The sequence below is a fragment of the Sebastes fasciatus genome, chromosome 13 (genome assembly GCF_043250625.1).
Source record: "Sebastes fasciatus isolate fSebFas1 chromosome 13, fSebFas1.pri, whole genome shotgun sequence".
Taxonomy (NCBI): domain Eukaryota; kingdom Metazoa; phylum Chordata; class Actinopteri; order Perciformes; family Sebastidae; genus Sebastes; species Sebastes fasciatus.
This window is the reverse complement of record NC_133807.1, coordinates 20,549,162-20,565,954: the sequence shown is the minus strand read 5'-3', so window position 1 is coordinate 20,565,954 and position 16,793 is coordinate 20,549,162. Positions and strand designations below refer to the sequence as shown.

General features: G+C 40.2%; 1 protein-coding gene across 1 annotated transcript in view; it reads right to left on the bottom strand.

The window, feature by feature from the left end:
* Nucleotides 1-3,940: 3,940 nt before the first annotated feature.
* elfn1a (extracellular leucine-rich repeat and fibronectin type III domain containing 1a) overlaps nucleotides 3,941-16,793 on the bottom strand; it is an 86,438-nt gene continuing 73,585 nt past the window's right edge. The window contains exon 3 of the mRNA XM_074656062.1: nucleotides 3,941-9,932. Coding sequence (XP_074512163.1) covers nucleotides 7,191-9,554 — 2,364 coding nt within the window. The 5' untranslated portion in view covers nucleotides 9,555-9,932 and the 3' untranslated portion in view covers nucleotides 3,941-7,190. The remainder of the gene's footprint in view (nucleotides 9,933-16,793) is intronic.

The following is a 16,793-nucleotide window of genomic DNA, read 5'->3' as shown; positions in this document are numbered from 1 at the left end:
TTCAATATATTGCGATACTGTAAGCAAGGCGATATCTTGAGTACCGGTAATCTGCTTTACTTGCTTTGCTTTTAGAGGGCGAATACACTAAGAAGGTGCATATCTTTGCAAATGAAATAATTATTGACTGAGATATTCTTTGCACGTAAACAATTAAAAATCAATAGTGTTTTTGAGAATCAATACAGTATCACAAAACCTAATATCGCGATACTTAATGTTTTTGATATTTTCTTACACCCCTAATATAATGTGATGTATTAGATTGTGGGATTTGAGACTGACCCGAATGCTTCAAAGCGTTGCCATGGTAATCAAAGTCTAAACCAGTATTTGAATGCAGTGTTTTTAAAAAAAAATGCATCAATCCCCAAAAATCCCAAATAGCCCATGAAATAAGAAATAGTAATCCCACATAATTCATTATGCATCAATATTAATTATTATTATTTAGTCTTTGTTGTGTGCAGAGGGTTCGTGTGTCATTGTGGCACCGTCCCAGGTACTGAAATGGAGCTGAGGAGATCAGACAGAAAGTCTCAACAGAGCCAGATTTTTTATTATATAAATTGGCGTCGGTTACAGATTATCTATCTATTCATTTGTTTATATACCTACATATGAGCAAATTCGTTTTCATGAGCTATCGCTGTAATTTATTTGATGTGATTATTGCACATTTTGTAGCTGTTTTCATTTCAATTTAAAGGAAAGTCCTTGAAGTTCTATTTTGTCCTCATCTTTCATTAGACAATAACAGCAAAGTAAAGTACAATATAAGTAAATAATGACTGCAAGGTTGAGGAAAGTTATGTATAGCGTATGTATACTTCTTTTGTTCCATTTGAGGGAACTATAAAGTGGATAGATTTACACACTCAGAATCCAGTTAGCCATTGGTTTTCATAGAAAAGCTGACTTGACACTTGAAACTTGATTGAAATAGGAAAATCCATCAAAGTGAACAACATTTCTGCTTTTTTACCAAGCTACTTCATCATTATTTTATTCATAAACCGGAAAAATAACAATCAACATGGGAAATTCCAAGTTGGGTAAAGCTGTAAAACTTTCCAGTCCTGCCATAGAAAGATTAAGTGAGGAGTTACGTGTTGAGCCTGTGTGTAATTTCTGCCTTAATGCTAACCTCTGTTGTTCAGTAACAACAACAAATCAAAGTCCACGCCTTCCACAGTCTCTCCCCTTCATTTCCCTCCAGGCAAGCCAAACAAGCAAATTGCAATAGAAAGGCAGCAAAAGCAGCAGTGTAAACAAGCTATCGATGGCTGAGTCAAGCAAAGTAAAGTAAAGCAACATGGTTATTGCTTTGTTGTTGAATTTCATTGCATTTTTATAAAGAACGGACTCCTTTTAGCTTCAGGTAATGAACTGTTGTTGTTTATCGGGAGGATTAAAGTTGGCTGTGGTTTTGTGGAGGACGGAAGATGTAAGTGAACTAAGTGAGACAGTTGGACCTTCAAACTACATAAAAAATACAGCCTTGACCTGCTCCTGTAGTTTTGAATGCAGTCTGGACATGTATCTTGGCTTGTTTACTTGCCTCTACTAATCAGGCACCCCTGCAGATATTTACTACTCATGTTATGCTCCCAGAGAGCAGAACTAGGACGAGGACACACACTGAATCTTTAATATTGTGATTTTGACTCTGTGAATGGGCCTGAACTTTTGGTCTGGACTTTTAGTCAAAGGTGGCAGGAAGGACATTAAAAAAAAAAAAAGCTTTCAAAGGAAGCCTTTTACCTTCTGTCATAGTTCACCGTGCATTCATGACAATGGCAGAGCTTCTGCAACACGTGGTTACATTGTGTCATGGTCTATTGAGGCTACTCTGAGTGGAGAAGAAAAAGGTATTTCTGCTCCTTTTCTTCCTGTATGATGGGTGTAAAATGGCGAGGAGAGACACTTTGGTATTGAGAGGATGACACCGACATCTTACGTTTACTGTTAATGTTTTCATTACCTGAAAAAAAATACTGTCAAAGATTTTATCACTGGAAATGTCACCACCAAACTGCACCACCAGTTATCTACTGGAAAAATAAAAATAGAGATACATACCTAAACAACAGAAAATACAAGGGGAATGAGCTCTTAATCAAGCTGTTCAGTACTTAGTGTCATTATTACCTTAATCACAGTCAAACTGTGAGACATGGAAACATGTCTGCTGGTTGAAGAATTTGTATCAAACTGAGACTGACATGCGTAGTGTACATGAAAGGACATAATGTGATTTTTGGGGATGTCTATATTGGTTCACCATCACCAGCTTACCTGATTATTGTATTATATTGTATTAAAACTCTTCTTTAGTGTGCTTCAGGCCCAATATAGCACATGTGATATCATGATGAGCTACAGAATCTCATAAAGAGTGTGCATTTTCTGCTGCAAACTCTTTATGTGTGCAGCAGAAAATGGGGTTTTAGACCATGGAGCACCTTGCTGCATAAATGTGTGCATTCATGAGGAAAAATGTCAGGGCAGGTCGAGGCATATTTTGCTTTACTGTGACAAAGGGTTTGTTTCTCCTAAAATAGTGGTGATGTTTGACTAATTATACTTGAATAAAAAGTATTACAATATTACCTGCTTTGCTTAATATAGCCTCATGCTCCTAAAAATTACATTCCCATACAACTGAACTGTATTCTCAATTACGTTTGGAGAGAAACGTATTTTGTGGCGGATTACGTTTGTCTTTGACGTATCACAAATACGTTTGTAATTATAGTCCGTGGAAGGCCGCAGCAGGTGGGATAGTACAACGAGCGATGATCAGAGCAGGTGATGTGGTATATCGAGCGACCGTTATTGAAAGTTAAGTGGTAAAATACAGAGTATAACAAGCAAGAAAGTACACTACGGGCGGGTGGGAGTTGTGGTGGATTGGTCAGACTAATACCGGACTTTCTCCCAGGAGTCTACTGTTTGTTTCCCGTGTGAAACTAGAAGAAAACGTTCACTAACGTAGTCTGTTTAAGTCAAACCATGATGTTTTTTTTACTAAACATAACCAAGTAGTTTTGTATTTTTGTTTCAATTGTAGCAAAATGCAATTTAGTTGTATGAGAACGTACATTTGTAGCAGACGAGGTTGCCTCATGCCATCTTACCCTTTATGTCCACTGGATCTGGCTGAGTCATGTTCTGGTTGTGCTTTGGTTTCAATGTCAACTGGAAAGATCTCAAAGGAGGAAAGCCTGTTCTTCAACCTACATTTGTAATGTTTTTTTTTTCGTGTTTTACTAGCACACAAAAAAGACATTTGCAGCTCCTTTAGATTTGGTAACAGATGTTTTGTGGCTGTACTTTTGTCATCTCTACCTTTCTCTGTCATCACTCATTTTTTAATGGCAATGTACCTGATCACACAGCACAGCTGTTGTCATTAGCCTGCATTTTTGTTTGTTTTGCGTGATGCTGCCACAGCGGAGCAGCTTGGTAATGATTATTGGTCAACATTGTGTTTATGTATCAAATATCATACTCGTTCCGTTACCTGACAGAAGAAACAGAAAAATCTATAAATGAACAACAATGTTGTGACTTCAACTCAATTCAGTTTGACATTAAAACACTGTGATCACAGAGCTTTCTCCTTACCTCCCTCTCTCTTGTAGTTTTCCTTTCTCTCTCTACCTCTCTCCTATGTATCTTTATCACAATTCTTTAAAAAAACATGAATCTAAGGGATCCATATCAAGATTGTTGAAATATTCCTATCAGAATTATGTTTTTAAAGCTCTCAAATATCGCTATCAGTATCGTCCTCAAAAATCCCAGTACATGTGGGGCTAAAAATAGACCCAGCTCATAACGTGATGTAGCCGGATCCAGTGTTCTATGGACGTTAGAGTAGCCTTGAAGTGATTCTGGCCAGAAGTCGTAATAAAGATGCTGGTGTATATTGTATGTGCACCCTTAACTTTATTTCACAGTACTTTGTCTGAAAGCAGATAACATAGTATTAAGAAATAAAATAAAAAAACACATTTTTGTGCTCTTGTTTGTTTTGATGCACTTGAACAACAACTGCTGATCTTTCTAAAGGTTTTATCAACACTCTTATTAGACACAGAAGTGCTACAATATGCAGTATAAAAAACATGTTGCTAAATAGCTAAATGAACTAGAAACCTGACAGCTCTCAGAAGATACTGAAATGCTTTTATAAAAAATAACAACAAATGGAGACTTGTCAACAGTATCAACATTGAAATGAAACAAAAGGAAATTTACACTTGTACACATATCCCAAAATCTTAAGGCGGTTGAAATATTAAGTCAGACAACCAAGTTAACACTTTATAAGGTGCTTACATAACACATTCACATCAGGCTCATGAATGCTTCATTTCACATCAATGAGTAATATCAGCGTCATGACACACTTACATGAAAAGGATGCGACATTATGACACAGAAAAAAACACAAATGGGCTAACTAATGCCTGCAGTCATACATACATACTCAGTGTCTAATGGAACAAAAAAGAATTGATGAAAAAAATATATGTCACCGAATAAATTACTGCCCTCAAGTCAGCTCTGCTGTCAGATTGCAGACTGTGGTCCTCACCTCAACACACAGCACCTGCTTTTCATTCATGGATATTGAAGTGTTTAATATTTATTTCCATGCAAAGGTCTTCTTATGGCTGATGTGAGGCTTAACGGCTTAACCTCAAATATCTGTTCTCTGCTTTTTAATAAACCCTTGTCCTACATTGACAATACATTTAGAGTTGCATTATTACGATTCTCCAAATGAGTGGGAGAGTTGAAACCAGTAGGCAACCTCTAGGTCTGAAAAGTGAAGCCAATGCTGAAGTGTCTTAAACTTGCATTCTTTCTATTAGCCAGCAGGGGGCGACTCCTCTGGTTGCAAAAAGAAGTGTGATTGTATAGAAGTCTATGAGAAGATGAGCCTACTACTCACTTGATTTATTACCTCAGTAAACATTGTAAACATGAGTTTATGGTTTCAATCTCTATTTTCAAGTCTTCTTCAATACAGCATGATGTTCATTTAGTAAATTATGGTCCCGTTTAGAGTCAAATAGACCATAAAGCAGGGTATGATTTAGGGCGTGGCTACCTTGTGATTGACAGGTCGCTACCACGGCGTTTTCTGGTGTAGGAGTCGTCCGTGTTTTCCTCTTAGAACTTTAACCCTTTCACAGTGTGTATTCAGTTCATGAAAGTTAATATTAACATTTTGGTTGCCTAAAATGTCTCGTTCAACGAAGGGGTGCATGAAAAATTCGAAAATATTGAGTATCGCGATGTTATATGTATGTTATATATATGTTATATGTTATGTGTGACAATTTTCCTAAAATTAGATTTAAAAAATGGCTTGCTTACAGTATCGCAATATATCACAATATATTGAATCTGTATGATTATACTTGTCCTATCACCAGATTCTTGCCAATACACAGCACTAGTTCAGCGTTTGGTTGTACTTAGCTCCACCCTCTTGTGTCACTTCTGGTTGCAAAAAAAACAGGATGGCGACGGCCAAAATGCCAAAATCGAGGCTTCAGAATGGCAGTTCACAAACGAATGGGTGACGTCACAGTGACTATGTCCACTTGTTATATACAATCTGTGGTTGAAATACAAATTTATTGATCATCCATGAATATGCAACGAATCATCATGAGCCTGTTTGGAATATGTTATGTAAACATCTTACAAAGAAAAAAGCGTTAATATTTACTCAAAAAATTTCATGATATACAAATTCACAGCCAGTAAGTCAGAGGATTCAGTTTCACATTCTCAAATTTTACTCTAGCACGTTGATATTCGTCTGGTACGTAGCTTTCATAATATACAAAAAGATTGAACAGCCTAGCAGTTAAAAAGAAAATGAAACCTCTCGGCAAGCAACAAGGCCCATCCGAACAACAAACTACTTTCCTGCATTTATCGGATCAGACATTATGCAATATAATACACTGGAAGAAATATTGAAGCAAAGGAAAAAACACAGTCGTTAATAGCAGTAAATAAATATTTCCTTACATAAAAGCTGCCATAGACAGATCAGAATATGTATCTGTTACATTCATCCATCGGGCTCTCCTGCAGGGAGGAAGCTGTCTCTACCTAAACAACAGGTGACAAAGTACAGCTGCCTTCCCTTTGAAATGTTAGTGATTAAGAGTAGGCTTTCAATACCATATCCTGTATGTGGATATCATTGTTTCCCAATGTCTTCACTTCGTAACTGATACAATAAAAAAAGGAAAGAAAGTCAACATGGACCTACTGCTGTATGTTCTAACGATTCCCAGACCGTGCAGAAATATTGTAAACATTTCAGCTTTTTCTACTTTGGTACTAAAGATACAAATGATGGTTCATGAAACTGATGATTGAGACTTTCATTACAGCATGGCATATACTGCATCTTGTCTGCATGAAGTCTATCAGATTCCATGCAGTGAATACTGCATTGTGTGATAAAGGGGACATTAAAACTGAATCCAGCTGTATATTTTAAATGCATGTAAAAGCTTTTAAAAAAGAAAATAATTAAAAAAACAAACAGGCGGTGACGGTTAAAATGACAAAAAGGTTTAAAGTGGCCGTTCTTCAGCAACGAGTTATTCCCAATGAACAGCGCTCCATTTGATAAACCTGATTCATCCACTAATACTTATCCATTTACACAGCAAACATTGCAAATATAGATACCCATATCTGTACATAGTTTCGTTTAATTAAATATATGCAGGGAGGGAAGAAAAAAAAGTTCTTTTTGAATGAAGGGTCCAGATAATTCCTCAACAAAATATTGAGGTTTCAGTAGACATATCTTCATATAGTAGTTTCATATTACACAACAGCAAATCCACTGTCACAGGACTTGGCCATGCGATACCCAAAAACCTATAATCCATTGTAACATATATATTATTAATTTGCAATATATTTTCTCTTTAATAGATAAAAGTTTTCCCGATGAATGCTTTACATAATATGACAAATTTAAAGACTTTTTACCCCATTTTCCTCACAGTCAAAAGAGATGTGATACAGGTGAGTGAGTAGTTGATTATAATATGGAAGTATCCATTGATTCAATTGTCAGATGAGGTTCTTGTGTCATTTCTGCAATGTGTGGTCCATTTTAAAAACACCTAAAGAGGTTATGATTTCTGTTGGGATGATACACCTTTCCAGTAGTCTAAAATATCATGCAGGTCCTCATCCTTTGCAAACTGGACTTTCTTACGCAGAGCATGGCCCGCAGCCATGTACTCCTCATCTTTGTGCCGCTTCCGGTGGAGTTTGAACCGCTCCCAGATGCTGTGTGAAGGTTTGCAGTAGTATTCGGGACTGGAGGAGTAGCTTAGATTGTGATACTGAGATGACAGCTGGGAATATGCTAAGTCTCTGGAGCGGGAGTGACTGAGAGGCTCCAACAACTTGTGGCTGTCGGGTCCTTCCAGCTCCTCTATGTGAGCGTCGGGATACGAGTGCCGGTGGTCACTGTACTGACGCATCTTCTCCGCCTCAGCCCTCAGGATGGCGGCAGCGGGTGTTACAGTGAGGAGGTTCCCTCCTGTTGGGGAGGTTTTCTCTATGTACTTGGATTCCGAGCGATAAGGCCTGGGGCTTCGCATTGGCCCTCCAGTGGCAGTGCTGGGCCTCTTTGGCGAGACATCAGAGGTCCGATGCCTCTGCAGAGAGTGGTGATAGCTGTCTGTATACCCTGGGGACAGAAGGCCAGATTTACTCTGTGGGTGTTCTGATATTAGTACAAGCTGGGGCTCTGCAGTGGACACTGCTCCAGATTTCCCTTGAAAAGAGGTGGATTCTGACTTTAGAGCGTCTATACAGTTGTTAATTATCTGATTGACTTTATCCACCTCTTTTGCAATGGTGGAAATCTCTGCCACCGACCCTTGGCTATTCCCAGCCATTCCCATGTCACACTCCCTGCGTTCATGGTGGTCCACGCTTCGCACCTCCATGTAATTCCCTTTCATCATTTTAGGAGTATCACTTATCTCTTGAAATTTGTACTGCTCCATTTCAGCTGCAGATGGTAAGTATGGCATACGTGCCATGCTCTCCCCGGCCAACAACTGCTTCTGCGACATCCGAGAAATAGTCGCTCCCTCCAGCTCTTGTCCGTATTTGAGTTCTATTATATTTTTCTTCAGGCTACCTGCTTTTTTGTGCTTTTCATCTTGCTGGCGCTTTCTTCGCAAGCAATAGTAGACCACACCCAGAAAAATGACCATGCTAAAGAGGCAGCCCAAAATTGTCATAATGTAGTGAGTAGCAGTTGCATTGTTGACAGCTCTATCCTTTCCATTCCAAGGGCCAGTAGTGATTGTCAGACAAGTGTGGTTGTGTCTAAGAGAATTACGTATCGAAGCGACACAGTATGTGTAGTTAGTGTGGGGTTTGAGGGTTTTTAGTTCAATGTCCTCCTCAATAACTTTCAGGTTTTGAATATCTGTGAAAAAGCTGTTGTTGTACAGGACCAGGATGTACATCTTCTTGTAGGGGAGAGGAATCTGAACCGTGATGGTGGCGCCTGTATTTGATACTTGCTTCAGTTTCATCTGAGGGTTTACTTCCACGTCATTGTAGGTTGTACTGATGGTAATGTCTTCTGGTTCTGTGCCTGAGGGACAATCTTCCAGCCCACAGAGTGTCGAGTCCGGTGGGGGTGTATTGGGCTCAGTGGGCATAGGAATAAATGGTGTCACGTAGTCATCAGTACACACAGTGGTGAGCATGTGAAGCGCATTTCGATATGTTGGATTGTTTGGATTCTGGCTCAATAAACTATAACCAGAGACGCCAGGTGGGGAGTCGCAGACCATTCGCTCATTCGTCCTGTTGGGGAAAACTGAGAGCCATTTCACAAAACCAAGTAATTCACACGAGCAGTTGAAAGGGTTGGTGTACAGCTCGCAGGTGGTCAGTTTGGTCAAACTGGTAAACGTGGACCCGTCTAACTGCTGGATGCGGTTCATGGAGAGGTCAATGTTCTCAATATTGGGGCATTCCCAAAAGGCATTGGGTGTCACAGTCTCAATCAGGTTTGCCTGGAGGTAGAGGTACTGCAGCTTTCCTAAACCCCTTAGGATCCCCTCTGTCAGGTTCCGCAACTTGTTGAAGCCCATTTGAAGGACTTGTAAGTTAAACTGAGCAGAAAAGGCCCCATCCTCTATGTAGGAGATTTCATTCTTTGTCAGGTTCAGGTAGGTCAAGTTGGCAAAGCGACTAAGGGCAGAATAATGGATGCTTTTGATTTTGTTTTCATTCAGACGAAGGTCCACAATGGTGCTGTTGATATGCTGTGGGATGGCCTCATAAGGTGGTTGGTTTTGGCTACAAATTGCAAGCCATACAAAGCCCTTTTCACCCTCAATCAACCAGCAGTCTCCACTGACTCTGCCAATATGAGTCAAATATACAATGGCTACAGACCAAAACAAGGCACTCATCACCATGCCTGAGCTGCAGGCCATGGGTGCTTCTCTGAAAGTCATGTGCAGGGCCAAAAAAATGAGAGGAGGGTGATACCGCTGTGGTTTCAGTGCAGCTGAGACGATCCTGTTGGAAAATCAGCTGGATGTTCAACTGTTCTCCGGGCCAAACACAATCCTTTTATTTGTCTCCTCCACATTGATGGAAGGGAGTGTCCCCATGTACCAATCAGAAAAATGTTGAAAATCTGCCCTTACACTGAGTCCCTTTCATTGAGGTTTGCCTGCAGCGAACGTGTGGTGATGCTTAAAAGAGATTTCACCGCCTCAGGTTGGCTTGTGCTTTTCTCCTTAGAGGTTACCATCATTAAACGGTCTCATCTTATTGTTTCTGCCACTGTCTTCCTTTCTGTGTCTCTCTCATGTACACGGAGGAATAACCTGCAAAAGACAAGAGCACATAGTTGACATTAATTACATTTTATCAGGATACTTAAATTGCATATGTTGGTATTGAAATGTTACATTCAAAGCCCAGGATTCATGTTTACTGCATGCTCTTCTTGTTCATGCCCCACCAATTATTTTGTACACAACTTAAGAGGTGTTTGCAGTCCCTGTGGCAGACTGCAATTTAAGGGAACTGTTGGCCAATTACCACTTGACAGGTTGGGGAAAGCAGGGTCCCTGTTTTCACACCATTAACCTGAGGACTGTCAGACACCACTGAGGCCAATGTTAAGAAGCTGCAATAAATCAATTATAAAACACCACACAAAATGACACTTTGGATCAATGTATTAAGGATTTTCCTCTGAAAACCTTCATGCATAAATTCAAATCCTTTTGAGCACTGATTCTACAAGAGAAAAGAGGGAAATTGTGCACAAGGTGTGATTACTGGATCATATTAAATTAAATTAAAATCTTTGCAAAGGGAGACGAGCCATGGTTGTTAAAATGGGAGCAACAGGCTCTTGCTCTCTAATCTGTGGAGGCCACTGCAGAAAAAGAGATCCCCAAATCATATTTTCTTTTTTTTGATACCTCTCATTAATCTTGCTTCTCAAATACACGATACAGCATATGACATCCATAACACTTGCTTTTTGAATATTTCATCGGGTTTTAATGTTTGTGCAGTGTCATACAATAAGATAATACCAGTTAATCCACTCATGGTAAATGCTACTAAAGTGTATGGTAACAATAACACAAGTAGAGAAGAGTCATAAGGTCAGCAAATCTTGCAGACTCTTTAATGTCAGTTGCACAGGAATCTCTATCAAAAGTTTGCTAACATTAGCAAACATTAGCCACCGTAGCTACTGGTCATACCAGACTGGACATAGCAGTAAAAAACCCTGAGTGTATCAGACTCACAAGGGTGTGTCTATTATCTCCGCCAGGAGGATTGTGATATCGGTCGCGACTGATATCCGATATGTGCATGAGTGTGTGCATCCCTGTGTCTGTCCACGGCTAATCTCGCATACCGCTGCACCAAACTACATACTATTTTGTGTGCTCATTTATCGCTGCATGCTCAAAGACCTCTCGTGGTTGCAGTGGCTCACACTTTCTCAAAACACCTTTTATTTCCTGTTTGATACTGCTGACTCACTACTATTAACCAGCCCCCGGCCGGTAGGGGCCGCATGTGATCACATAGCTGAGTGCATCGCCTCCTCTGAGCTACGACTCTGCTCCCAGAAACACAGTGGGGGGAAACAGTTTGCTCCCTGTTATTGTTTTGGACGATGTTTGGCGAACAGCGAACAGCTAACGGAACTACCAGTACACACACAGCTGAGAACCTCTCAGCCACTGCTCTGTGGACAGAGACACAGTGGGGGAAAACAGTTTGCTCAGTGGACTTGAAGCCTAAATAAACGCCTCAGGTCACGGTTACGCCCATGAGACGGAGCTGAGACCCATGCCTGCACAGAGCCAGTGCAGACATCTGCATACATTAAAATGAGAGCGTACTGTTGTTGTGTGAGACGTACGAGTGAATAACACGCCAGATACACTTGCAGTTTGGACGTTAGCCAATTGTGGGTCGTATTCAGTCAATCAAACACTACAGTGGTCGTTGCAGACACACCTGGCGGAGATCTGCACTCTACTGAATGCACCTTTCTGGTTGTTTATGTGTTCAACTTTTAATTTATAAAGGCATTGATGTGCTATTTCGTCTTTCAAGTTACATAGAGTTAAACTTTATTAGACTCGCCATATACATACAGGTACATACTTGAAATTTGACCACTGCATTAAATCCATCCTAAGCATTAGCAGCAGAGAGCTGCTATAGAGCGAATCGCCAACCTTGTAGTTAAGGACGACCCACTTTACCCACTGAGCTACAGCTACCCCAGTATAGAGTCCATAAAGTATGGAGATTATACTTCTGTCAGTAGATGGATTCAGAGCACAACCTTACTGTTTTATATAACCAAATCACTCAATATTAGAGCCTTCTGCCTGCTGCTCAGGTATGCAGAAGTGCTTGAAAGACTGCAATCAGAAATAATAATGTGTCTTTTGAAGCAATTTGTCGATCGATTTCTAAAATACAGCAAGAGGATGTTTACACTCCAGAAGCAGATCAAAGAGAACACTATTTGCTGTAGTAGTTAGTTTAGTTTCACAGAGACTACTGTTGGGCAACCGCAGAGATATTTAAGATTAGTGTTTACAATGGTATTAACCACTAATGCGGAGCACACACTACACGAGAATCAAGACGATTTTGGGCCCGATTCCCACTTCCTGACAATGGTCAGCAAAGCCCCGATGTTTTGATGGCTCTAAAGATTATCTTTCCAGATATTCCTTTGGTGTATGGTCCGATCAGCTCAGAAGTCCATCTTGACCGCACATATTTATGATCTGATATCCTGTTATGTGTAGGGAACCCCGAGGACAGCTGATGACGCCGTCACGTGGGGAAGGACGATAGCCAATTGGGAACCAAGCTGACTGAAACGGAAGGACAAGCCGTCATGGCGGCCGCGTCTAATGCATGAGCTAATGCAAAACGCAAAGCCCAAAGTAGTAGTAAGATAGACTCAGAAGTGGAGGACCACCTTAGTAGTTAGTGGCAACAACAAGAGTGTTTATTTAATGTGTCTCCATGACTTCATCCATTATTTTTCTTTTTTTCTTCCTGAATTTTCAGTACAAAGTAGTACAAAAACTAACATCACTACTTCTTCCAGCCCATCGCCAGTTTACACTAAAATCACATTTGATTGCGAGAGACTTTGCAAGATTTCAGTTTTTAGAGTCGGGACTCTTGTTGTTCATGAATGGAATCTGTAAGTGTGTGTTGTGCTGTTTTGGCCAAATCGTGTGGGGTCTCTCACATTTTTAAAATCTGTTAATATTTGAAAAATCTTTTAGTGTGGGCCAGTCTTAATTTGTAAATAATGAGAGTACTAATGTAATGTAATGTAATCAAAATGCACTGGAAATGAGCGCATCAACCCAGAGATATAATCTATTCTTCTCTTATAGTTCACCAGTTGTGCCTCTGACTCAGGCCAAAATGAGTCGCCTGATGGGGGGGGGCAGACCTGGAGTGAGACGGTGCTTTTGTGTGTAAGAGGACGTGGCTCTTCACAACAGGGACAATCGCTGTTAGAATAGAATAAATGTGACAGTTTATGGCAGAGAGAATATTCTTCAAGTTGAAAACCTCTCCTGCCATTGTAGACCTAAAGGCCATTCCCACTGTCTTTTGACCTTTTATTGAGGTTGGTTTATCACATTAAAATCACACGAGTGTTTCTGTTTTCCTCATCCTACATCATATCGGGGATGCAAGTGTCTGCACTGAAACACTAATTTGTTTTCTTTGCTTGACGCTAAATAGGATGGGTATGGACTGGGGACCAGCACCAGTTCTGAGCCCAGCGTCTTGAGGTGCTGAATCCAGTCAGAATTAGGACTGTCAAAGTTAATGTGATAATAACGCGTTAACGCAAATTTGTTTTAACGCTACTATAACACATTAACGCAATTTGTGGTTGTAGCGGGCTCAGTTTTAAAGCTAGAGTGAAGATACTGGAATCATATGAAACTAGAAAACCTAAGAAATCCATTGGTACATGTCATAATAGCTTGATGCAAGGAGGCTAAATATCGCTCCAAAAGTACGCTAAATTTGGGTGAGGAAAAACTGGCATGGCCATTTTCAAAGGGACACACTGACAGCTGTTGTTGCCTGTTGGGCTTGAGTTTGCCATGTTATGATTTGAGCATATTGTTTGTGCTAAATGCAGTACCTGCGAGGGTCAATATTTGTCATTGTTTTGTGTTGTTAATTGATTTCCAATATTAAACATATACATACATTTGCATAAAGCATGCATATTTGTCCACTTCCATGTTGATAAGAGTATTAAATACTCGAGTATTAAATACTCGAGTATTTAATACATTGTCAAGTATTAAATACTTGACAATGTACTAAGGTACATTTTGAACAGATACAAAATGTGTGATTCATTTGATATGAATCATTATTAGCTATGGCCAATCATGCGATTAATTGCGATTACATTTTTTTAATCAATTGACAGCCCTAGTCTGAATGTATATGATCCCTGGGGATACTGAGCTGTGGTTGGTGTGTGTTTTGTGTTTTTTTCTGTACAATTAATTACAGTAGGGTTCAATCCCAGGATCATCTTGCAATGAGGCAACACTGCTAACCACTGAGCCACTGTACCACCACCAATAATAAATCCATGTGGTTTCCACATTTTATATTCCCAAACAAACCCTAACACACATTGACAAAAACCTACAATCATAAGAACTGCATGCTTCATTTTACATTAAAATGACATAAGAATTTTAACAAAATAACAAAAACTAATAATAAAAGAATGATTTTAAATCTGCTTTTGGGGAAATGAGCATTCCAGCGCTGAATCATCTCCAACAGTAAACACTGTGCTGTATGCTGATAAACTGATATTGGAACGCTGATAACGTTGCATGTGTCACATAGATTTGGGTTGGCCTGGAGGGTGAGATTATATGTGAATCTATAACTCAGAGTTCAGCCTATTTGTTATGTATATTCCACACATTTGTTGTAAATGGGGAAGCTGGTATATCTTCATTGCCAATTCACTCTTTCTGCCTTCCAATTCCCACTCTATACCAAATGTGGTAAATGAATGCATAACACAGCAAGCTGCTTTTCTATGTGCTGCTGTATGTATTGAATAAACCCTGATATGTTGCTTAGTGGCAGTCAGCATGAATATTTTATCAGCAATATGAGTGTGACAAAGTTACACAACTGAGGAAGACCCTGTCACTGAATTTTAGTCCTGTGCTACTAAAGCTAGCTAAGTGCAAGTTGCATTCAAAGGCACATAAAAGACAGCATTTTAAATAACAAATAAAGGGCGATTTTGGTCCACAGAAACCGATTTTAATTGCAATTCTCCTCGGTTCACACAATGCTAACGCATTTTATGCAATCGGGCTGAGATGATGAAGTAAAAGCACTGGTCAGCTATTCAAGTGCAGATAAAGAGGAGAAATAAAAGCTGTGGTGGAGGACACTGCAAACAGAACGCCAAAGGCTGCCATTACAAAACCACCTTCATGACGACAAAAAGAGCAGCGGCGGAGGAGCATTGAAGAAAAGAACACTCTCAAAGACCCTGGGAGGAAAGAGCTTCCAAATCAAATGTTCCATGAAATGAATATGAAAAAATACAGCTCTGCAGAATATCTGGCACGGCAAAAGAGCTCTTAAAGAAAAACGGTGCCTTGTTATTATTCCCCAGTCTCTGACCTTTACTGCAAATACCGCTCGGCAGAGACTGAGCTCATCTGACCCGATCTCCGCCCGCTCACAGCGTGGCACCGGTGCAAGATCCTTCAGAGGCTAAATGGAAGTTTAAGTTAAACCTGAGAAGTCTCCTCTCATTTACAATGCATTGGCTGTGTTGTGTTTGTCCACAGTGACTCACTCTAGTGAGCCACCGACTGATTCACTGCCTCACCAGTCACCACTGAAAGCCATGCATAAATTACAGCCAGGCAAGTGCCCTGTGTTAGGGTAAACACAAACGCACACACACAAGCACGCTGTACAATAATAGGTGATACTGTAGCTTTAGCGTGCAGGTTTTGAATTCACAGTATCTTAGCTCTTGCACTCATGTCCCAGTGAATCCACAGCATATGCCAACAAAAACAACGCCTGCAGTGTTGAGTTGTTAGGGGACAAACAAAGCAACCAACTACAATAAAATACATTTTTTAGTGCTTTGGTTTCATGCAAATCACATCATATTGTATATGCAGATCTTCAAACGAGCCTAAGGCACCCAACAGGGTATGTTGCCTTATGAGAGCTTAGGTTTATTTGCCACCACAGACCCACTTTCCATAATGGCACCAATCTGTATGGTCCAGTGCTAGCCCTGAGTGCAGCAGGCCAGAACACCCAAGGCATCAGAGCTGAGTATATTCCCCTATCAGACACAGGCAGCCATTCCACAGTCTCTTTTCCATTTAGGCTTTATGCGCTGCGTAATGAAGGCTTTTCTTTTTCTTTTCCTCGTCTGTGGATAACCTATTGAAACCCTGCTCTTGAAGAATGATTCAAACACTGCCTTGTAAATTTCTGTTCCAGTTGCTCAGGGCCTGTTCATACTTCACTTCTACTCAGTAAATCATTGTTTCTTTTTTTTATGAAAAAAAAAGGCTTCAAAACATCACAGAGGCAGCTGTAGATGTGAAGAAATAGAGGTCTATCTTTTATATAACGGCAGCATGTTAAGCAACTAAATTTGAGCAAAGAATCAGACTTTTTTTCGCCCAGTGGAAAAATCACAAGAGTTCGAATGCTGAGATTGGCCTTAAAGGAGAGGGTTGAAGTAGGTGTTGTGGTAGTGACAGGTTGGATCGTAATTTAAGGGGAATCGTTCAGCTGCAGTGGCTCTCTGTGTCTGGCTGGAGTCTTTAAACTTGAAGCAGAAGAGTCATTCTGCTCCACCACAAGAGCCAGTGCTTCAAGGCAAACTTTGACAGAGGCTCCAGAACACCACATAGAGAAAAACAATCTTGAAACTACTTCGCCTCTCTCCCCGCAAACAGTCGTGTATTGTATGCAAACCAACCAGACTGCACATCAACACCCTCTCTATCTCTGCTTCTCAGTTCCCCCTTGTTTTTCAATGCGTCTGTTCAAACAATTTCACCGTGAATACTAAATGAATATTTTTCTGTTCTATCTCCAAGTGTCTACAAAAGCTTGATATCAAA